A 25,778-nucleotide genomic window follows, 5' to 3' on the forward strand; every position below is an offset into this window, starting at 1 on the left:
TTTACAATTCCATTTCTGTCTAAATGATCATGTACTACACTTATAATTATTGCTTCCATGATTTTCCCTACCACTGAATTCAGACTAGTCGATTGGTAGTTATTCACTTCATTCTTAGAACCACCTTTAAATATTGGTGATGCATTTGCAATTCTTCAGTTGAAGGGCTGTTCCAATTCAATCGTGAGTCTATAATTAACTTTAATGGTTCCATGCAATCTCTAGCTGCCTCCGAAGTTGAACTAAAGTTCTAGAACCGCCCTACATAAGATACTATACGTCTACTACTATACATGTTTATTCCGCTTCCATCAAAATTACTGGCTAATGCCATTAACCCCAGGAGAATCACTCGCCTTCAGGCTCCAAAGTTTTTTTATAATAATTATTTGAAATTTCAATATCACTAATTTCATGTTTCCCAGCTTCACTCAAAAGGTTTCTCCTCACCATGAGAGATCATTTGTCTGTAAATATCAATGCAAAGTACCTGTTCAGTTCGTCCGCAATATCAGCCGGATTATATAAGATTTTTCTGCACACATTACACAAGGGTCCAAGCTAGCGATTTCTTATAATCTACCTTTTCAGTGATAAGATTATAGATCAATTTGTAGCTATTATAGGCTTCAGTATTTTGATCGTTCTGTATCTTTTTAGCTCTATTAAACTGGCTAATTCATTATTAATCGAACTCAGTATCCTCTTCTACACTGTTGTGCAAAACTTAAGGACCAACACTATTTCTAAAGGTTACAACCACAAAATCTGTACTTAGGATACTCTTTACTGATGAGAGTAGATTCAGTCTCAGCAGTGATTCTGGACGTCAGCTAATCTGACGAGAGGTTGGCACACGGTATCACCCCGCAAACATCACTGAAAGGGATCGATATGGCAGTCGAGGCGTTATCTTGAATGGACGTACACAAGTGCAGATACTGGAAGGCGGTACTGTAGCCGTTGCACGCTACTGTACCGAGGTAATCCTTCCCCATGTGCGTCTGTTCCGAGGTGCCATTGGCCGCGAGTTCGTATTTATGGATGATAACGCCACACCCCATCACACTGCAGCTGTTGATATGGTTTTGGAAAGTGAGGACATTGTTCCTATGGATTGGCCTGCCCGTTTCCATCGATCTAAATCCCATCGAACACATATGGGACGCTCTTGGGAGACGCCTAGCGGCACGCCCACACCCACTAGAAAATGTTCACCAGCTGAAGATGGCGCTGACAGAGGAATGGACGATGTTACAGCAAGAACTTATCAACAACATTGTTCTAAGTATGGACAGGAAGTGTAAAGCCTGCATCGACATTAGGGGTGGCCATATCTCCTACTGAGGACCATCTCTTCCCTTTGTTCCATCTTTGGCAGTGATGCATTTGTATCATGGCAGTGCTATGTTGCCATTTTTGAATAAAATCCCTCTGTACCGTTTTGTTTCCCTTGTTGTGTCGGTGTTGTTTCCTCCATCATTTCTGTACCTCAAGAGGTTTGGTATGCTTTTCCCAAATGAAGGCCACTCCTATGAGAAGCTACAGGTGAAAACCTGACTGGTCCTTAAATTTTGCACAGCAGTGTATATGTATTCATGGCTTCTGCCACATAGTTTTAAATATACTGCATAACTGTAATTCTGTAATGTATTCGCCATCCGTGTGCCACCTCTGTAGTTGATGGAATACAGGTAGCACTTTAAATTGTCCTAACTTCCTCTCTTGAAATTAAAACCTTTGTCTTTAGCAACTGCTACCTCTCTCCTCATTATCCAGTTTCGATGTACAGGAACATTTAGCCGTAATGGTACAGGAACTATTAGCTCCCTGCTAATGGTTCCTATGAACTGTTAGCCTTATGATATCATATGATTTCGTGGGTGATGCTCATGTTTAGAATATTCTTTCTCCTAGTACTTTCCCCTAACATGCTGATACAAATAACAATAATCTGGTTTATTTAAAAATTTTGTTTCCTCATGGTGAGTTTTCCTCCCACTTGCTTTAAATCAATTTGTGAAAATTAAATCGCCCGTGCCGTCTACATGTAGAGGCTCTCGTCGTAATCTTCAAAATCACTTTCTGGTGTGTAAATTACTCCCACTCACATTATATCTTTGGTTCCAGCTGACTCACACTACACAAATCTTATAGCAGCATGCCCAACTTCAGAATTTGCGAAATCTGTCGCGCTCAGGCTGCTTTTGACAAGAATTATTACCCCCTTCGCTCCTTCTATCTACCCTATCCTTTCTAAGTACATTGTACCTATTAGTTAATACTTTGCAGTCATTTATGCAATTTATACTTTGCGCTGTCTTACCTTTTGATATTATGGAGTCAAATTATGGTTTATAAATTTATAGGGGAATGGTTTAAAAACAAGGTGGGTACATGTTCTAATAATAAGTGAATGTACGACCGCTCGTGATATCCTGAGGAGGAGAGTGGTTATTACTTGCTTCATTCTAGAACGTTGGTTTTTTTCATGACCGTTTTAGCATCCGTTTTTGTTGTTATAGTGAATCATTTTTTAAAAAAAATTTCTAACTACCATTCAGAATGAAATAAAATGCATGTGATACCACTGTTTGTCAGTGATATCAATTGTATTTAAATGGTTTTAAATTGAAAAATGTATTTAACATATTCATTTGTTGCATTTTGGGCTTTGCTATTAGTTGAGAATATACCAGATTACTCGTATTTTCTGTGCTATGTATTCAGGTTAATCCTTAACACACCATAAAATTATTTTTTTAATGACTGATTTCAATTCATTTCATTTGGTATAGCGAGTTTTCTCTATCTAATTATAATATAATATAATTAATCATTTTTCAACAGATCTTCTACTCTATGGGGGGGATAATATCTGATATTGTACATATACGGCCGTAAGTAGTCGAGTGGTCAACATAACACACAGTCACACACGTTTGAGTGGACCGCGATTCAAACATGAGCGATTTTTAAATGCGGTTAACGATTGTGTATTTATTGTCTAAATGATTAATTATAAACTACTCTGGGCTAGTGATCGTGGTGTAGTACAAACATAAATTTTTTTTTTTTTTCCACATCCACAAAATTCATACGAACTGAGGACTATATGTGTGTTATGTCTGTGTAAGTGTGTTCACGGGCTGAAAAATACCGAATAACTCTTGGGAAGTAGACCCGACTGAAGAAGTTTTAGAAAGTCCTCCAGTCAATGATAAGATTCAAACGCAGACCTCTCTCCAAATGATGTGGTAAAACCATTATACGTACTCTCACGGAGAACTGATATAAAATGAATATCAAATAATAAATATTACAATAAAATTATAATTAATCAGTTTTCTTGTAATAAGTCAAATTAACATTAATAATGAACGTCAAGTTAATACAATATATGTATATTTAATTAAATTAATATGATGTAATTAATGAATTAATACATGCAGTGCATATTATTAATATACAATACATGTATTGATATACAATGTGTATAAAACATGTACTACATATTATTACGTACAGTATGTTTAATTATATATTAATATGACAACATAAGTAATTTAAATTTAATTTTATTGTATTATTTAATTAGAGTATATAATGTAATTAATATATTATACATTATTATATATATTTTATTTATTTAAAATCGGAACCCCGAATCCATCTTTGCACTTAGGTCTCCGGTACCTTTGTACAGCTGTGCGGGAGATATCATCAAGACCGATGCGTGATTTGGTAGTTGTTGTTGTTGTTTGTTTGGTTTTTAGGAGCATTAGCAACTAAGGCCATATTGCTCCAAGGATATGCGGTGGTCATTCCCTGACCTTTCCGCATCATTCGTATTTAGTGGTCACGAACCCCGATCTAATCAAGAAGCGTGTGCTGCTCCTGCCCACCTGGCTACGGAGGCGCCTGGTTTGGTAGTGAACAAGCATGTTGACTACAGACATCGTGTGCAGTCAACATGCTTATTGACTGCACCGATCAGGAAAGGGTAACATAAATAGAACAAGAAGTATTCGCAGCTTCCACAGAAACTTTGCAAACTGTGAAATGGCTTTCCACAGAACCTGTGACATGTCATTTTGGAAAATGGGGGATATAATAACGTTTTATGAGGATTGTAGTCCCAAAGTCTACGTCTACGGGTACCTTTAGTATTAGCTAGCGAATTAACGTTAGTGACTAAGTTAGCTTAATTTAGAAAGTTACGTCATTTCCGTTTCGTATTTTCGTTACCAATTGTTTTTATTTCAGTTCTAAAAATTTACTAGGCGCCGCCAAAGATACACTGTGCTGCCACTTTATTAGATACACCTACCTACCTAGTAGCGTATTGAGCCTCCTTTAGCCTTCAAAACAGCCTGAATTCGTCTAAGCATGGATTGAACAAGATGCTGAAAACGTTGTGCAGGAATACAGACATGAGTGTGTCACGCAGTTCCTTGAGATTCGACGGAGGTGTAGGCCTGCAGCGAACAGCCCTTTCCAGCTCATCCCAAAGATGTTCAATAGGATTGAGATCCGTGGACTGAGCGGGCCACTGCAGCAAAGAAAATCATTGTCATGTTCCTGGAACCATTCCATAGTGATTCGGGCTTTGTGCACCGGCGCATTATCCTGCTGGAAGTAACCATCTGACTGAGAATAAACTGTCAACATGAACGGATGCACTTGGTCAACAACGATGTTTAGGTACGATGTGGCATTCAGACGTGAATCTATGGATATCAATGGACCCAACGTGTGCCAAGAAAACATTCCTCAAACCATAACACTGGCCCCACCACCTTGTAGAGTAGTCGTCAGACATGACGGGTCCATGGATTCATGTTGTTTTCGCCAAATTCTGAGCCTTCCATTAACATGATGCACCAGGAACTTCGACTCGTCAGACCAAGCAACTGTTTTCCAATCCTCGATAGTCCAGTGCTGGTGTTGCTGTGCCCACAGGAGGCGTGCTCTCTTGTTCTTCATTGATAACAAAGGTACGCGATGTGGCCGTCGGCTGTTGTAGCCCATTCACGACAAAGTGCGACTAGCGGTCCGTGGCGATATTTTGTTCTGCGCACCAAGGTTATATTCTGACGTGATGTGCGACATTGTGGCCCGTCTGTTTATTTGCATAATTGTAGCCATCCTCCTCTGACCTCTTTAATCAACAAGCGATTTTCTTCCACAGGAGTGCCGTTGAGAGGATGTTTTCTGTTCGTTGCACCATTCTCGATGCACCCTTGAAACTGTGGTGCGTGAAAAGTTCAGGAGAACTGCCGTTTCAGAGATTCCTTGTGCAGCACGTCTTGCACCTACTATGCCACGTTCGAAGTCCGTTAGATCACTCCTTTCCCCATTCTTGCTACGGTTTATACGCTTAACTGATACTAGAAAGGTTGTTCTGCTGCATATATATCCACAACTGTGGTCATGTGACTTACAACATTGTGAGATAAACCATTTGTGTGAACAGCAGGGGTGTACACTTAATAAAGTGCAGTTCAGTGCAGATGTCTTCATATGTAAAAAAATACACGACACCTCTTCACCTATACATTCCCTCCAATAGTTTGTCTAGTTCTTCCTTGAATTTATTTAAGCTATAAACGTCCACAACAACAACAGATCGAAGTTTGTTCCAGCAATCAATCACTCGCTAGCTAAAGGCAAACTTTCGCACATCTATTCTGCAACCATCCTTCCTCAATTTGAATTTGTGCCCTCTTATGTGTGTGTGTGTGGTATGAGCAATAGGAAGAACCCCATCAGCATTCAACTTCCTCAATCCATTCAAAGTCTTAAACACCTCATTCAGACCACCTCGCAGGTACCTAGTCTTCGGACGCTGCAATTTGCAGAATTGAAACCTTTCTTGGTAAGAGAACCCCTTTGTTCCGCTCACAAATCCTTCTTCCTCTTCTTCTTCTTTGTACTCGTTACAGTAGCTCTACATCCTTCCTAAATTGAGGCCGCCAGGCCTGTATGCAGTACTGAAGTTGTGGCCAGACCATTGCCTTATACATTGGGATAATCATCTCCTTATCCCTGCTAGCAAAATTCCTGTATATCATTGACACGACCCGCATGAGCTGTCCAGGCAGTCTGTCTGCATTTAATAACTAGTTTATGAAATTCAGAGGCCTCCGTAGCCGAGTGGTCAGGAGCGGGAGTGCAGTAGCACACGCTCTTTGAGTAGACCGGGGGTTCAAGCCCCTAACTGCTAAATACGGTCGATCTGCCAACCCGTACTGGACCAGCGTGGCAGATTATGGTCCATTTCTCTCAGCATGAATTGTTGAGGAGGCTTCCATCCTGCTGTGAGTTGATAACGGCTGCAGTTTACCTTCTTTTTTTTTTTATATATGAAATTCCGCACCACTGTTTTCGTTTTACTGCCAGTCAAATCAATTGAAAAAGGAATAATAAATGCGCTTGAATAAAATTGCGTTTGTCAAACGCTAGGATACAGTTTGAGAGTACACGCGTTTCAGTATGTGCTTCTTCTATCTCACGTGACTGCTTAATATGATGATGTTCTTATATTCTCTCCAGCTTGTAAATACTCTAACTCTAGGTGGGCCGTCCCGGGGTATTAACAGAAAGTCATTTATTTATTATTTAAAAAAAAAACAAATTATGTGACTTACTAAGGTTATCGTAGTCAGCAGTGGCGGATTAAGCGGCGGTCTATAACACACTCCTACTCTCAATTTTGAAATCCCAATGCTTATGTCACACCAAACTGACTTGACACTGCACTGTCCAGCGATGTTGACTGGCTTCACTTCCTTGAATTTTATGTGACTCTTAATTAATAGCATAACCCCTCCTCCCTTCCTATCCTGTCTATTGGGGCCCCCCCAAATAATAATAATAATAAAAAAAAAGAATAAAAAATAAATAAAAGTTAGTTGGCAAATAAATGAAATTTTGTACTTTTAAATTTTTTGCTTAAATTTTCGCTTAAATTAATCAAGATTTTTATAACATTAATCTATTTTAGAACACTATAGGAAAATGTCTTGGCTTGGGAATCCCCCAAAGCCTGGGGCCCTAGGCACTTGGCTTATGGCGCCTCCGTAGCCAGGTGGGAAGCAGCAGCAGTGCGTAGCACACGCTTCTTGATTAGACCGGGGTTCGAGCCCGTCACCACCAAATACGGAGGATACGGAAAGGTCAGGGAATGACCACCGCATATCCTGGAGCAATATGGCCTAAGTTGCTAATGCTCCTAAAAACCAAATAACAAACAAACAAACGTGCCTCATTGCCTTAATGGGTAATCCGCCACTGGTAGTCAGAATGGTTTTTCTCTCGTGGGTCAGTTTTTTTTATCGTGTTTATAAATATGAAAAATAAACCACAGGATTCTTTAAAGAAAATTAGACATTGCCGACGGACTTTCCGTAAACTGCTTAAGAAAGTCATTGGTGTTTAGAAGTTGGCGAGATTTGTAAGAAGCGTCACGTGATAGATTCATTGATTTCTTAAAGGAAAGCCGATCTCATCGATTTAACTAGAGTACCACACACACACACACACGGACCTCTTTCTTATAAACAGCAGAGAGCGCTACCATGACGACGTGATAATGCCGCCACTTTGAAAAGGTAGAACGCTACGAGGGTCGATGATAAACATTCTCTGATCTCTAGAGTGTTCGATCGCTTAAAGTTCGAAGCGAAAGTTCCTCCGGCACATGACAGGTCTCAGTTGCAGAGCAGCCAGGCTGGCTGTGACGTCATCATAAGTGATCTCTTTCAGTTCCTTTTGATTTCTTTTAATGTTTGCATGCTTTCTTTGTTTCTAAAACCGAAATTCAGTTGTAGCTATTTAATTAGTAGATGACAGTTTTATTTTACGATAGTACTTTCTCTATTGGGAAACCGCGTTTTCTTCTTCTTATTTATTTATTTTTTTTCGATTACTTAAACTCCGTTAGATCTCTCATCACGTTAAATTGTTTTTGCTTAATGCAGATCGAGGGCATTCCCTTATTATATTGATTACTTAACTAGAAACTGTGTGGGAGTTATTCGTTTAGTTATTTAGTCTTGTGACAACCGGGAAAAAAAAAAAAAAAAAAAAAGGTAATGAAACAGAACGGCAAAAAAATTAAAAATAATAATAATAAAATAAAATAAAACTATTTTATTTAAAAAATAATATTTGAAAATATTGTGTCAAATTTTTACAGAAATTTGAAACTTAATACAGCTCAAAAGATGTAGAGAGCACTTGCAAAATGTGATATGATCGCAACAGCGGATGCGGAGGGGGCCATCGGGGCCCCCTCCGCATCCGCGGAGGATTACAGTATCCGGGGGATAAGGATTACAGTATCCGGATGCGGCCAAGACCTTAATATTAAATTTAAGTAATTAAATTAATTTTTAATAATCGACAAAAAATCTACAAACTTAAAATAACAAAAATGTTTTCTTTTATTTATTTTTTATCTTACTGATTTATTATGTGTTAGAATTGGCACGTTGCTTTTTACAGTTAAGTTCTACATGTGAACACAAGTACACATAAAACCAAAACGGGGTGACGTGATGCACTTTTCACTGGGGCCAGCGTAAGTTCTCGATTCCCCTGCCCAGGGCCTGAATAAATTGGAACAAATACTGTGTGTGTGTGTGTGTGTTATTAAGTTATTTTATGAGAACTATTCACCTCTTATGTATATTATATAAAGGTTCGTTAAAAATTCGACATAAATTCAGTCTAAATTCGAGCTTTATTTTCATTTACATATATCATCATTGTTGTATTGTCCTCCTCTCACCTTAGGAATATATTAACATCATTATATTGCCTACCTAGAAAAACAGTATGGATCCGCCACTTCGAGCTCGTAGTCAGAAAATATATTTTTGTAAAATAGCTTTATTTCTCCTTCATAAAAGATATTTAAAATATGTTGAGCATTTTTTTACCCAAGTTTGAAAAAGTAAGCACTTAACCCAGCTGACCAAACGAAATCATGAAGCTGACACAACAGATGGGATGCCATCTAGCGTTAGGAAAAGCAATTTATGTATTCAAAACTATACAGTAAATTTATTTTAAAATATACTTACGATGGGGGAGTTCAAAAAAGATTTGCATTCACCTAGCAGTAGTTGTGATAGAAGGTAGAAACAAATTCGACAAGCGCTGACATCAAACCCACACTCGTCCGTGCACCAACAATGAACGCCAATCTAGTGAGTAATGTTCAATCACACAGCCATGTGCGCATTAGAGCACGCGCAACTCACTTGGTATTTATTTTATTTTAATTCTATCTCTAAGGTCTATATTTTGTTAGTATTTTGTATACGTATTTTTTTACCCTGAAAGCACCACACTTAGCTATTAAAATTTTGTCACTGGATACGCAGTATTGTTACTCTTTAGCCATGTATAATTACAGTTTTTCAACGTAGTCACCAGACAAAATGACATACTTTTGCCACCTCTCAATACACTTTCGCAAGTCAGTTTTTTAGAAGTCCTCTAACTCTCCTTCATGCCACGACTCAGCAGCAGAAATCACCTCATCATCAGCAGCAAAGTGTCTTCCACGAAGAAAGGATTTTAGAGCAGGAAAAAGGAAGAAATACGTAGGTGCAAAGTCGGGGGAATAAGTAAGATGCCGCAATATTTCAAACCCACATTAGTGGGCACACTTCACTGCAGCATGTAAGGAATGCGTAGGGGCATTATCGTGGAGCAGGAGCCACCTTTCGACAACTACCCCTGTCTTTTTTCCTTTATGGCAGCACATAACTTTATAAGGAGGTTGGAATAATACTTAACCGTCACAGTACAGCCCTTTTGTGAAGGTAATCTGTTAGAATTACATCATGCTGATCCGAAAAAACTGACAGCATCACTTTGCCAGTGCTTGGTTGCATCTTTGCCTTTATGAGGGAGAGAGGTGGCGATTCTTCATACTTCCATTGTTTTTACATTTGTTAAGTTTTGGGATTATAGTGATGGATCCTTTCACGGCTAGTCACTATGGATGACATCCATAGTGATTAGCCGTGAAAAAACTCCTCTTGCTTTTCCTGGCACATCGATAACATTTCAAGTGCACATTGTGCCCTTTCCTTCTTCTTCTTCTTCTGGTAAGGGGATCGGAAGTCTGGCAACCCATCTAGCAGACTTTTACTCATATGTAACTGTCGATGGATAATGTTTTCCACAGACCCCCACACTAAATTTGGAGCGACCATTTCTTCGTGGATTGTTTTGGGTGTTTTCCTTTTCAGAAAAAGAAACCGAATCACTGATCTATATTCCACCTTATTTATGCAAAGAAAAAAAAAAATGAATTGTCAGTTTTAAACCAAAATTTGTGGTTGCTATAGAGATTTCAAGGTATCAAACAAAAAAATAATAATCTTTCTATTACTACTTCTGAGTGAATACAAATCTTTTTTGAACCCCCACCTTGTATTTATGCCTAATTTCTTTTAATATCGCAGTAATTCTCATAAAATTACGTGTTGTACATGCAGTGTATACTGTGTTTAGGGTATAACGGCATCAGGGGTTTCCCCCATCTCCGCGTAATATACATTGCGGTGTGATATAAAACACTGTAGAAGCCAGAGGTTTCAAAGTGTATGGATATTGTGGAGTGTAACGTCATCTGGCCTTTTAGCTGTTGGGCCCCTAATGGGACCCACAGTTACCTACGCTATGCCACGTGGAGGCAGACCAGGTACACCAGTATTTTAGATATTTACTCCGGCAGGTCCTGCCACCTAATTTCCTGAGATTTCAGTGGCTAGAACCTAAATAAAAAGGGGGAGGGGTGGAGAAACGCTAGAAATTGGGTCAGGCCGAAAGAGATATAAGTTCTCCTTAGATGAAGCGTTACTTATTCGAAGTAGTGCAATATCATGGCAACTCGTTGTGAAGGTATTCACAACATGAGATATAACTTAAAACGATGCTGCCTTATCAATATTCTGTTTATTCAGAAATGGCTGTGTATTAATGATGCTATTGCACTTAATATATACATAGTCTAAATTTATGTTCATAAAATTAAGACTTACGAACCTCTTGAACATGGAACGGTGAAGCCCACCAGAATCTTGGCAGAAGCTATTCCAGTATATAAAAAACTGCAATCACAGTCTGAAAATTACAGAGGAATAAATCTTTTTAATAGTGGTTACAAAATATTTGCAAAAATAACATAAAACAAACTAGAGAGGCACTGTAGTGATAAAATTGGAGAAGAACAAATTGGATTTAGGAAAGGAAGATCTTGTGTAGATGGATTTTTTACTCTGAAATTACTAATTGAAAAGCACAAGGAGTTTAACAAACGCACACAGCATTCATTGATTATAAGAAAGTCTTTGACCGTGTGGAAAGAAATAAACTTTTAGACATACTAGCTGATGATGAAACTCCCAACAAAATAATAGCTGTAATCCATACTATATACGGAATTCAATCGAGTTAAATTGGAAGCAGAAATATCAACTTGGAAACCAATAAATCGTGATGTCCGACAAGGTTTCCCCCTGTCTGCACTGCTTTTCAATATATACATCAATGCTATTGTCAGACACTGGAGAATAACAATCCACAGAAGTATTACATTACAAATGGTAATCACTTTGATGCTTTACTATATGCTGACGACCAAGTGCTCCTGGTTAATAACGAGACGAGTTATAAATACTCAATACACCATCTAAATCTTACCGCAAAAAAAAAAATTAACATGGAAATGTCAACTGCAAAAATAAAAACCATGGCTTTTCAAGGTAAAGAACCGTCCGAAAAAAAAATTTGTATTGGTAATACAATTCTTGAACAAGTAAATTGTTTTTAAATATCTTGGTTACAGTCTGACTTATGAAAAGGAAAACAACATTAATAACAAAATTCAACAGAACACGTAGAATAATCAGTCAAGTTTTTAATCCAACAAACGTGCAGAGATATACTAGAATAAAAATATGCAAGACACTAGCTAGAACAATACTTATATGCTGTAAGTGAAGCCTAGACCATCAAAAAACAAGATGGCCAAATCACTTCAGCTGGAATGAAATTTATGATAAAAATTGAAATGGATACACCCATTTCCGAATACACCCAACAGAACAGACAGAAATGTGACGTGAAAAGAATGGATAAAACTAGGGGAAGAAAAATGCCAGGAAGGCTAACCAAGAGATGGTTGGAGATCGTAATAAGCCACTGGGCCCATAACCTGCTAGGATGATGATGAAATTTACGAGGTTGGAAACGTCGGGCAGGGTACCATGCGTTATCACAATTTATTATATTTTGTAGTATAATTATCATGATACTACAAAATACAATTTAGAATGCAAAATATACCTAGGATTAAAAAAGAAACATTATAATGCAGTTATATTATGACACATTTCAATTATTTTAGATATAAACATCCTTTGTTTATACGGATTAATCCATTCATCATGAACCGAGTTAAGTATGGCCCATGATGTCATTGAATAAGGAGTGATTTTTTAGGCATGTGAAGAAGGCAATTTCAATATAACAGCAGTCGCGTTTGAGGGGAAATACAGCATTTAAATGGGTTTTTCTTGGGAAAAACTATTTTACTTTGCATAAAATATGAATATTTGGAATATTTTCGGATTATTGTTTTTCTCGGGAAGAGCATCTTTAGTTTGGAACAATATTTGCCGAGGAATCAAGAATAAGGCTTAAGCAAATAACCCTCATACTTTGAATCAACTGAAGCAAAACATTGAGAACTGTATTCGCGCCATTGATGAACATATTCTTCGTAGAGCAGTGGTCATCAACCTCAACCTTACTATGTATCACTTTCTCCAGGGAAAAAAAATATGACATGCCACTAAGTCATGTACGATATGTACGTAAATATTTACAACTTCAAGAAATTTTTAAGTTCAGATGTTTAGTAAACAAAAAAAAAAAAATGATGTGGAAAAAAATAGTGCCGTAAGTCGAGGTCTCTATATGGGCTTGATTAGTTTCATTGATACAGGCTTTTTCATAAGAGATAATTGCGAAATGACTGATAAATCGCTGCGCAGATTTTCCAAAATTTGAAGAAAAATTTTTGGAAGGCAATAACTTCCAAAACTGGATAACATTATCTGTTGTAGGAACTGCAGGAAATTCTTCAAACTTTCCTTTTAATATAGTATTACATTTTAATTCAGTAAATTAGTATTAGTATTAGTAACAGCCGTATGGTGCAAGAAAGCCTATGGCTTATGCTGCACCAGCCAAAAAAAAAAAAAAAAAAAAAAACCGAACAAAACAATGATAAAAACAAAAATTAAATAAATAATAATAATTAATAAATAAATAAAAATAATAAAATGAAATAAAAAATAATCCTATCATCCTATGCGCTTCCCTTACCCGCAAGTACTATCCAGATGACCTTTGAATTTCCCCAAACTGTCGGCCTCTACCACCCATGAAGGCAACTTATTCCAGTAATTTATAACTCGCTGGCTAAAATAAAACTTCCTGCAGTCCATCTAAACATTTCCCCCCGTAACTTGAATTTATGTCCCCTAGTTCTAGCATCATTTATAATCTTGAAAATTTTGTCCTCATTCATTTTACTGATGCCTCTCAGAGCCTTAAACACCTCAATTGGCGACTGATCTATGATTAATGTGCCTTGAGGACTGTGTGCCTAATCTGAAACTGCTTTTTCATCCTTAGGGTCACAATACAAGATAAAGGATGGGTAGGAAGGATGGCGAGTTGAGAATTTCTTTAAAAATATTTTAATATCGAAAATCTCCTGAAAGTGATTTGTGATGTTTTCCACTGTTGGGCCAAGAGACAAAAGAATTTCTTATATGCAGATATGGCAGATAATTGGTATTTTTCCAAAGTAGTCTTAAATAAAATAAAAGTTAATACTGTTATTTTTAATTTATAATTTCAGATATTTGACATGATTCAATTTTTTTTCGTATAATTGAGTAAAAAATAATTTAATTTTATTTTAAATGATGCTATATCGCTTATTAAGTTTGTAAATACTTTGTTACTGCCTTGTAATTGAACATTCAGTGCCTTTAGATGAGTATTTATATCGACTAATAAGGCAAAATCAGAAAACCACTCAGTGGCATAGCTACCACGTAGGCAGGCAAGGCAATTGCCTTTGGGCCCGGGCCTTTTAGGGGCCCGGCGTCTTTGGCTGTCTCCTGTTTTTGCAATTTTCATTAATTAAGTAGGGGCCCGAACATGTTATTTGCCTCCGGGCCCGAAAAAGGGTAGCTACGCTAGTGAAGCCACTCCTGGTCTTGTAATAAGAAACTTTTCTTTAGTAATTCATTTTCTCTTCTAAAATTCCAGAAATGCATCTTTCAATTGCGAAAAACGTTCCAAATGTTCTCGTCTGGAATGCGATCGCATATAAAAATGTAGTCACTTCTCCATATTTTTCCTCTATTTTATATTCTTGAATTTGCGAAGAAATAAGCGTCACGTGCTCCACTTGTATTTATAGATTTTACTACTGCACACATAACATGACTCAGATTTAAAGATTTTTCGAAAAATGATTTTTGGTGAATTATATAGCGATCAGTGGCGTAGCTACCATGTAGGCAGGCAAGGCAATTGCCTCCATGCTCGGCGTCTTTGGCTGTCTCCTGTTTTTGCACATTTCATTAAGTAGGGGCCCGAATATGTTCTTTGCCTCCGGGCCCGAAAAAGGGTAGCTACGCTAGTGATAGCAATATTTGAGAAGTGGGCGATTTAAATATTTCTGTAGCGATAGTTTTGCTACACGCCATTTTTGATAACCATAACAGGAGCTCCAACTTTTTCTTGCTCTCGTGGGTAGCACAGTTGGTAGGAGCGCCGCCCACCCCACACTGGGTAGAAAAGACCCGAGTTCGAATCCTGTCGATGATGGGAGGACTTTTTATGGTTTTTTTCACAACGTGGCTGAGTTAGTCGGTCTCAGGCGAGGGTAGCATGGTTTTTTCTTCCGGAAACTCGGGTTTTTTGTCCAGCAGACAGAAAATCGACATAAGAACACTCGCAATTTACAGACAATATATACGGAGCAACATGGCCTTAGTTGCTTATGCTTCTAAAAAAATCCCAATAACAACAATAATAAATCCGTCTTGTTACAGTTGATCGTGACAGTGGAGTACTGGAATTTTTTTAAAAAAATAATTTCATCTTCAAGACGTTTTACTGCCATTTCTAAATTCAGCTTGATTAACTCCTCACCATCAGAAAAGTCCTTTTTCTTTATGATTAATAATGAAATATGTGATGCTGCAATCAAAGCTGTCAATTCTTCAGAATTCCATAATGTTTTTGATGATATATATTGATGTTTTTATTATTTTTATTTTCGATATATATATTTTTTTAACTTTGTTTTACTGTTTATACCACTATGTATAGTGGCGTTTACAATAGGATCTCTTATTATTTGTTGATAAAGCTCACATACCAGGCATTTTGAGTTTCCATTTGAGCCTATAATAAATGGAAACTCACTTACCCAGTCGTCATTAAATTCATGTTATTGGTAATTTCAGTATGATTCCTTTTATGTTGTTGATTCTGATTCGTTTTATGGGTGTGAACAATAAAAACACATGCAAGATCATGTAAACTGTCAACTCTTTTCAGTGACACCAATAAATGAGAGAAACTGCCATATCTGTGACACTTGAGAACAAACTCATCTGCCTGTGTGTATTATGTCCATAAATTGTGTGTTCTCTGGTCGGTTTGACTTTTGGTGGATGAAAAACTCCAGTTTCTGGAGAAAAAAAACCTTGCTATCCATGCTAGAGACCGACTAACTCAGCCGTGGAGCGAATAAAGCCCATAAAAGCTCCTTGTGCCTTTGATGGGATTTGATCCTGGCTCTTTCCATACAGTGTGGGGAGGATAGTGATTACAACAACTGTGCAACCCGCATGAATAACGATTGAGATATGCACAAAACAAAATTATAAAATCAAACAAAATATGCCATTTGTGATGGGAGAAAGGAGAAGCAATAGAGATGCTCGCTCTTTGTTCAGCCTCTCATTCTCTTGCTCGTGATTAGCTCATTTTGGCACAAAATACCTAAATTTTGATAAAACAATTTTTTTAAAAAAATTTCGTTTGAAGAAAGTTTATGTGCTATTTCTACAGCCACTATGTGCCATGAGTGGAACATGTGTCATATTTTAGCACTCCTGTTGTAGAGTTCTTGCCATTCGATATAAATATTTGCTCAGCTGTAATGTTTATATTGAATGCAACAGATGAAGGATGTTTGGTGTGTTATGACAATTCTAACATGAGGAGAAAAGATATTGGCCAATATTAAAAATTATAGCATATTATGCGCTGTTTATAACTGAGCTGGAAGTCAGAATGAAGTAAAGCAGGGTAAAACAATAAGCACATGGAAAATGTTATTAAATTTATTATTATTATTGTTGTTGTTGCTCTTATATTATTTTTCCCTGATTGGGGGATTCCACTCCGTGACGGGTACTGCTACCAAGTACACAGGGTGGTTGTAATGTCCAGTGTTACTGTCGGTCGAGGAAATCTCTGACTATCCTACAGGTGTTCAGGATTGCGACTTTCTGGAGTTCCTTGTAGGTGTTCTCTGGGAGACCTATTGCTGCTAGGCTGCTATGTAGAGTCTTTGGTACCATACCGGTGGTTGACAAGATGATTGGGATGGTTGATAATTCTTCCATATGCCACATCTCCTTGATCTCATGTCTCAGGTTTGTGTACTTCCTAATTTTTTCCTTGCTAGTGGACATTGCTAGTGTTGGGCACCGCTATGTCAATCAGATAGGTAGCCTTTTCCATCTTGTCCACAAGGGTTATGTCTGGTCTGTTGTGTGGGATGGTCTTATCCGTTATTATGGTGCAGTCCCAGTACAGCTTGTGGGTTTAGGTCTCTAGTACTGCCTGTGGTTCGTATTTGTAGTGTGGTACATTTTCTTTGGTCAATTGGTATTTCCTCGCTATCTGATGTATTATCCTGGCTACCTGGTCGTGTCATGAGTGTACTCAGTCTGGGTGATCAGACTGAGTACACTTGCACCCCGCAGTGATGTGTTGGATCGTTTCTGAGGCCAGGTGGCATCGTTGACATGTGTCATCTGATATTCGGGCTCCTTTACGATGTATTTTCTATAGTTTCTGGTGTTGATTACCTGGTCTTGGATGGCCAGCATGAATCTTGCAGTCTCGGGGAAGAGTGTCCCGCTTGTGAGCCATGCATTGGAAGCACTGTTATCGATGTGATCTTGATGGAGGTCATTGTAGTGTCTGCCATGGAGTGACTTCTTTGCCCATCTTTCTAACTTCGTTTCTTGTACCATCTGGGCGGGAGGAATTTCCTCGCTTAGGTTGAGTGGGGTGTACCACTTATCTATCTTCCTTATTATTATTATTAGCCATATGGTGCAAGGAAGTCCGAGGCTAATGCTGCACCAGCCAAAAAAAATTCCTGAGTTACCCTGAGAGAGAGAGAGAGAGAGAGAGAGAGAGAGAGAGTCAGAAGTAGAAGGGAATCACCAAGAAAGCAAGAAAGAGAAGAATGATGATATCCAGCTCAGGACCCTGGGTTTGCCAGGGTCCTGAGCTGGATATCTGACAATGTTCTTATTTATTTAGATGGAATCAAAGCTAAAAGTATCAAAAGGTGTTGAACAACAGTGAAGAAAAGGATATTGATTTTGGGTGATGTGAAAATGTGGCTAGAAGAAGATGAAATATTAATAGCATTTCAAGGGAAAAAATCTGTAAGTGAAGGGGAAAGTGGAGAAAAAGAAGAATAAAGTAAAGAACAAAAATTTAAGTTACATGAAGCCAAAAGTTTTGTCAATATTCTTATTAAATTTTCCAATTCTGACAAGGAATTCGAAAAATATTTTTGTGCCCTAACAGAAATGGACTCAACAGAACATTTCGGAATTTCAAAAATGAGAGAAAACACTATTATTATTATTATTATTATTATTATTATTACCCATATGATGCAAGGAAGCCTGAGGCTTATGCTGCACCAGCCAAAAAAAATTCCTGAGTTACCCTGAGAGAGAGAGAGAGAGAGAGAGAGAGAGAGAGAGAGAGAGAGAGAGAGGAATCAGGAATCACCAAGAAAGAGAAGGATGATGATATCCAGCTCAGGACCCTGGGTTTGCCAAGCCCATACTCACCAGATGTGAGCCCCTGACTAGAGTGGGACTGCTTGCGGATCATTAAAATTATAGGTATTAATGTTTAACGAATTCAAGTTCATTGTTTAAAAATTGCATTATCCTTGTTCTTTTTGATTTGAACTGTTTGTATATAAACTGTTACAAATATAAACAATAAACAGTATAATACGAATAGTACAATACAAATATGAATGTAAACAAGTTCACTGAATTTTCTTTTTGTCATATTTGTGTAAAATTTGTTTTTCAATTACTACCTGAAAATATTTGTATATCATTATACAAATATTTTCAGGTGAATTAATATTCTTTAATTCAGACTTTTTGTTAATTTAGACTATCCCTTCTCCTCTTTAGTTCGAATTAGTGAAGTTATAATATATCTTTGCTTCCAACTAACTCACACCAAACATTCTATTACCATTTTAGACATCGTATGATTAAGTACTCATATACTACCTTTACGCACCCCTTGTTGTTATTTCAGCATTGCCTTTCTGTTCGTTTGAAATATTGATACCTTTGGCACATCTTACCAATATTCGTTATTGTGGCCACAAATAAGAAAGAACTGAAGCAGATGTGTGTTAAGTTAAGTGCCGAAGACCACACTTGGAATACTGTGATCAAGTATAGAGACCGCACCTAAAGAAAGACATTGTTCTTCTTGAAAGGGCCCAAAGATGGGTAACTCGCCTGGTGAGATCGGCAAAAGGACATCCATATGAGAAAAGACTTCGAATATGTGGTTTGCAGAGCTTGGAAACTAGGAACCTTAGAGGAGACTTGATTGTTTAAGGCTCTGAGAGGCATAAGCAAAATGAATAAGGATGAAATTTTCACGGTTATAAATGATTCTAGAACTAGGGGCCATAATTTCAAGTTACTGGGTGGGGGGAATTGTTTAGACTGGATGGCAGGAAGTTTATTTTAGCCAGCGAGTTATAAATTACTGGAATAAGTTATCTACATGGATAGTAGACGCCGACAGTCTGGGGAAATTCAAAGGTCAGTTGGATAATTACCTGTGGAAGGAGGGAAATCCATAGGTTGTCCATTTCATTTTCTCTTATTAATTATTATTCTTATTATTTTATTTTTATTATTATTATTAATTTGTGTTTATTCTTATTATTTTATTTTATGTATTTTTTTGTTATTTTATTTTTTTTGGCTGGTGCAGCATAAGCCATGGCTTCCTTGCACCATTTGGCCATTACTAATACTAAAGCAAACTAAGGGTATGAGGCATGAGTATGTTGTGTCCATAAATTTTGTGTATTTTGTGGTACATTCTGTTTGCTGTATGAAAAAATTTTGCTAGCAGGGATAAGGAAGTGATTATCCCATTGTTTAAGGCAGTAGTCAGTAAATTGCGTGTACCTTGAGTACCGCCTACAGGTTTTAAAGCCTCATTTTAAGAAGGATGTAGAGCTGCTGGAATGGGTAAGAAGGGCAATGAGATTGGTGTTGGGGGAGTAAAAAGTGGTGCTCTTACCACAAAAGGCTTCAGTTCTGCAAATCTGGAGACTAGGCACCTGCGAGGTTATCTGATTAAGGTTTTTAAGGCTTTGAATGGATTGAGAAAGCTCAATGCTGATGGCAATTAAATTTTTTTTTTTCTGTGGTGTCTTCTATTTGCATTGTGCAGAGCATCCTCTTGGCATAAGAATACTTCATTTTCTCTGCAGACAATTTGAATCTCTAGTTCCCAGTTCTCCAGGTTAATAGAGCTGGACACCTGAGCTCACCAAAGCAATTTCAATATATTAATACCTGGTCCATAATAAGAAACATGTCAGCAACTGCCTGTGGAATGCTACTTTTCAATTCTGGCATCAACTGCTTCTTGCCATCTTTTCTTTTTCTGAGTTGCATCCTCACCCCCAATCTTTCTCATGCATCACATCAAGCTTGCTGATTCACTATTCAACAGCAACCGAAAACCATTACTTTTACTAAAAACTGAAACCAGGGCATTCCTAGAGTATGTGGTGCCCGGGTGCCAATCACAATTTGGTTCCTTCTTTAAAATTTTCTTCATATGTGTATGCAAGTTTCAGGTTTTCAGGTACCCCTTGCACTCTGGGACGGCCCGCCAGGCACCCCTGGCTGAAACAGGATAAGTATATCTGAAAATTTCATTTCTACCTTTACCTTAGGCAGTTTAAAAAGCAGCTTAAGAACAGCTGAACTAATGTTGTCATTTTTAAATGCTTTTAGGTGTCATGTCTTGACTTTAGCAAGAGGAGGAGCAGCTTAATATAACATTTTGAAGCCTAACACAGGATCTTCTGCTTTTGTAGTGGAAGTAACCAGTGCTGGCTATCCTTTGTCTCCGTCCTTGTAGTGTGGTTTGGTGGTCACATGCAACATTTATGTTATCGTGAATGACCGGTCTGGACTCGGTAAAACGGCGGCTTGATCACCGCCACAGCAGCCAGCCAAATATCGGCGGGTTGAGAGCGGCCATCACTCGTCGCTTGTCCCGACCAGCAGTATATGACAGTCCAGAAGGTAGTAAAGGAAGTCAGGCACATTTAGTAGAATGTGGTAAGGTAAGTTCAAATAGGTGCAGTTGAAAATTTCCATTTGTTATTTTAATTACCATTCTTAAATTTGTAAACTTTATGTAACTTTTATTTTTTTAAGGGGCTTAAGTAAAATATTTGCTCTATTACAGTAAAACCAGAAATGGTCAACTGAATAGAAATAATAATAAAATATGCCACATTATTTCTGAATTGACAGTGACCAATGTATATAATAAAATATAATTGGTACCATGATTTTAATCAAGTGCATATGTTTAATATTTGTCAGTAACAATTCCTATTCATGTTGACTTTTATGGAAGTGTAAATTCATTGAACTCCATAGTTTTTAATGAATATAGTACACATTTTTGGTACAGTAAACATAAGGAGCACACTATAAATAAAAATGTAGTGCATATATAGTTAAGATTGACATGCTGGGGTTGGAGGCCTGTATCAATTTCTATTTAAATAGATATGTAGTGGCATTGACTATAATATCCACTCATTTATTTATTTAATATATATTTCTAAAATTACCTCCAGGTTAAGTTCACAATTCAAAGCTGCCTGTGATTGTAATTTTAATTCTTGCAAATAGTATTACATGTTATGTCATATTTATTTAGTTTTGTATTGTGTTTTTTGAAATTTTATATTTGAAATTAATAAAATAAAGGAATGAAATTAATTTATTAAAGCTGTTAATCACTGTTCTTCTATAATATCTGTAGTACATCAAGTGATGTTGACTAACTGTTATGTCAGATTTGTGATGAATAGCTAGAGCAGCTACCATCAGAAAGATGGTATATAGGATGGAAAGTTGTGGCACAGCCATGATATTCCATCATTCACCAGCACATTCACAACACCAGCCAATGCTTGTTACTGCATAGAGCAGAAACCATGGATGATTCAGTATTAGTATTGGCATATGATGCAAGAACACAAACTTATAAAACATCAGCTAAAAAAAAATTCCCAGATCACCTGTCCAACTCTTCCAATAATTTGTCTGGTTTTTCTGTGACTTTATTCAAACCGTCCACTTCTACAACAACAGAAGGAAGTTTATTCCAACCATCAATCACCTGCTGGTTGAAGACAAAACTCCACACGTCTGTCCTGCAACCATTCTTCCCTTAATTTGAATTTATGCCCCCTCGTGTGTAGTGAGCAAGAGGAAGGATGCCATCAGTATTGAGCTTGCAATCCATTCAAGGCCTTAAACACCTCAATCAGCTCACCTCGCAAGTGCTTAGTCTCTGGATGCTGCAATTTGCAGAACTGAAGCCTTTCATAGTGAGATTGCCCATTCATTCTCTTCACCAATCTCATTGCCCTTCTTTGCACCCGTACCAGCAGGTACATGCTGACTGAAATGAGGCCTCCAGACCTGTATGCAGTACTCAAGATGTGGCCTAACCATTGCTTGTACAATGGGATAATCGCCTCCTTATCTCTGCTAGCAAAATTTCTGAATATCATTGACAAAACCCCATGAATTGTCCTAGCAGCTTGTTTGTACTACTCAGAGAATTCATATCTGACTTCACAATTACACCCAGATCTTTTTCATTTTCCACTACCTTACATATTTCAATGTTAAACTTTAACTGCCATTTCTCAGCCCATGTGCTTATTTTTTCTAGATCTTCTTGCGGTAGTTTTCCCTGATTATTGTCATTAACCACCTTACTGACCTTTATATAATTTGCAGACTTAGACAGTAAGCCTCATATGCCCTCGTCACTATCATTAATAAATATAGAAAACAACAATAAATCCAGCACTGAATCTTGGGGTACACCATTAATAACATTAGTCCAAGAAATAAAGTGAAAGAGTGAAAGAGTGTGCACATAGATGTGCAAATGCTGAATCACTTACTACATAGAATTAGGCGATTGTTGTTGGTACAGGGTGTATATATGGGCTGACTGCCAGCATTTGTCATGTTTTAACACTACAGACTCCAAAATTGGGTGTAGTTGTATACCTCCATTGCTGTTTAAAATGTTGCCGACAGCTAGCTAGACGTGACTTTAACCACAGACGGCGATAGTAGTGATGGGATTGGTCAACCACCTCGCTGTTGCGACTGGGACTGAGGTCGTGTTGCATTGACCAAAAATGCTCTGCAACTGCAGAGTGTGTAGAGTCACCCAGGCAAATGCCCTATCATGTTCTGTGAGGCGGTCCTGGAGTCTGCTAGAGCTTTCCCTCACATAGCAGTTGCCATAATCATGGCAAGTGATCCGGTATATAATACCGCTATGTAAAAGAGGGGGGGAACGGGTGTTTTCACCCTCAAGACAAGAGATTGCAAACCTCTACCGGGAAGTTGCAGGCACTTTATATGGTACCTGCGTAAGGTCTTAGAGTGCGATCCGAAGTGCCTGGATAATATTGGATATAAGCAGTAGATGTTGCCTCATTGCTATGGGGGGGGGGGTCTTGGACATGCGGCAAGCTCTCATGCCTGTAAAGCGCATCTGTCCAAGACATGAGTAGGGTAGACAGTTGGTGAGATTGTCTCTTACCTTAGAAACTTCAGTGCGTCTGGCTTCCATGGAACTGGAATGGCTCCAAGCTCGAGAGAGTAGTGCATGTGCAGTGCTGTACAGGTGGCAGAGGGCATGCGCTGACCTGTAGTTTGTGAATTGTCCACAGCACACGGGCTTCCAGCATACCGAAGTTTTCAGATGTGAGCCCACATGCTTCACTAAGACATCAAGGAGAGAAAGGGTTTTGTTCGACTCTAATTCTAATGTGAACTGGATGAAAGGGGATAGGAAGTTGAGGTTTTGCAGTAGCTGTGCTTCTGAACCTCAGGGGATGATGGTGAAGATATCATCCACATACTGTCACCAGATGGTGACCGGTACTAGCAGTTTCAGGAATATGTGTGCCTCCAACTCCTCCATTATGATGTTGGCAACGACGGAGCTGACAGGGGTGCCCATAGCCATTCTGTGTATTTGTCTGTAGAGAGTCACCAAATGTGGTGACACTGCCAGACAAACACAAATCAAGGGTGGTACAGATATCTTCTGTAGATAGAGATGTTCTGTCCGGTATGCTGGTGTCGTTTCCCCAAAAGTTGCATGACACGTACAACGGCCTGCTGACAATGGCCTGTTCTTATTTGATGACACTGTTCAAATAAGAACAGTGTCCAGTAATACCACTCTTTGTCTTCTCCCACTCAACTATCCCTTTATACATAGCTGTAATTTGCCCTTAATGTCACACTTCTCCAATTTATAAAGCAGTCTTTTATGTGCAAGTACCAAAAGCTTTCCTGAAATCCAAGTATATGATATCAAAAATTTTTTTTGGATTCAGTTCCTTTGTTACTGCATCATAGTATCCAATCACATTGGTCAGACAAGATTACCCCTTAACAAATCCATGCTGTGTGTGCAGTGTAATTGCATTTCTGCCTAGATGTTCATGATTTGCTTAGATATTTTTGCACCCAGTTCCTTTTTTGCTGCCTCATAGTATCCAATCAGATTGGTCAGACAAGATTGTCTCTTCAATAATCCATGCTGTGAGTGCAGTATAATGAAATTTAATGAAATGAAATAAATTTAAGCCTGAGCTGGACAAGCATTTGGAGTGAATAGATGAGTGAAATGGGAGGGTTTTTTTTTGGCTGATGCTGCATAAGCTTGCTTTCTTGCATTGTATGCCTCTGCTAATGCTAATCGTATTCTAAAGAGAAATGTAAATATTTCCATAATATCAATTATATTTTAAAAGCATTATGTCTTTTACTAGGATTTTGAAGTGTATTTTAAGTTTTATGATTTTCATTAGTTCTTAATTATGATTTTTTATTTTTTATTTTTATTTAATTGTAATTTTTTCAAGATCATTATGCATAAATATATTTCAAATGTATGATTTACTTATAAATACCCAAATAAAAAAAAAATTCTTTATACTCTGGCATGGCCACCACTGACAAGATGTCTTTGTGACTTCTTTGGAACCATTTCTGGTAGCATACATAATAGTATCACAGTTAACAATGGACCCGGCATTTTTTTGTTGGGGTGTAGATTGGAATGTGTAACAAGTAGCAAAGCCAAAAAAATTTAGTCTCCCACTCTCTTGCAAGATTTATTGACATTTTTGCCAATTTCATGGAGTTAAGTGTTTATTTTGCTTTAAATAAAAACATTAATAACATTATCTAATTTAATGATAACAGCTGTTCTTTTTTTTGAAATTTTGACAGCTAATTGATGATCTTAACAACTTAGTAGCTTTCTTTCGTGATCTTCTTATCTATGTGGGAAAACCATATGATACTCCTGAAATAAGGGACAAGATTCGCCAGACTCGAAGAAAATGTGTCGATTTTTGCTGTACTGCCAGCCGTAACTTGATGCCTCAAATCAGAAGGTAATTATTTCGGCACATATTCATGGCATCCTTAGTGTTAATGTGCTGAAAAATGATAAAATTTGGAGTTTATTTTTTGTGCATTCTTTTTAAATTTCATCATAATTTCAAGCAAGAGCAAAGCCATTGGCAACATTTAATGGGGAATATTAATTTTACTGGAACTGTACTAGTTAAATTTGTTCATGATATAATAAATAACAAATTAATTTTGCAAAATATGAAACCGAAGTAGGCTTTATGTTATGAGGATTTTTGCTATTCCCTTGACTGCAAGAGAATGGCAGATCATAAACCACATCATAAAAGGTACTAACGACAAGGAAATTTAGACTAAGATGGCAGCTTACATTAAGCATTATCTGTGATATTTTGTATCTATTAATTTTCTCCTGCTGGTAAGGTGTCTAACACCACTTTTTAAATTTGTAAATGAAATTAAATCCTACCTTTGCAAATCAGAATTCTCTAATTGGTTATACAGTATTTTCTATTTTCATTTTGATATACTGTGCAATGCAAGGCATTAATTTTTTGATTAGCTTTTGACTGGTGTCAGATAAGCAAAATTTCCTGGAACAGAAGTCAAGTAAAA

General features: G+C 37.6%; 1 protein-coding gene across 2 annotated transcripts in view; it reads left to right on the forward strand.

Moving 5' to 3' along the window:
• The window catches only part of LOC150091609 (regulator of G protein signaling 7-binding protein A-like), a 270,327-nt gene that overhangs the window by 189,064 nt on the left and 55,485 nt on the right, over positions 1-25,778 (forward strand). For both annotated transcript variants that reach the window (XM_090384894.1, XM_090384901.1), the window contains exons 3-4: positions 20,451-20,785; positions 25,017-25,183. In XM_090384894.1, coding sequence (XP_090241020.1) covers positions 20,618-20,785; positions 25,017-25,183 — 335 coding nt within the window. In that variant the 5' untranslated portion in view covers positions 20,451-20,617. The remainder of the gene's footprint in view (positions 1-20,450; positions 20,786-25,016; positions 25,184-25,778) is intronic.

This window comes from Mastigoproctus giganteus, chromosome 1 (genome assembly GCF_048544385.1).
Source record: "Mastigoproctus giganteus isolate SK-2022 chromosome 1, ASM4854438v1, whole genome shotgun sequence".
Lineage (NCBI taxonomy): Eukaryota > Metazoa > Arthropoda > Arachnida > Uropygi > Thelyphonidae > Mastigoproctus > Mastigoproctus giganteus.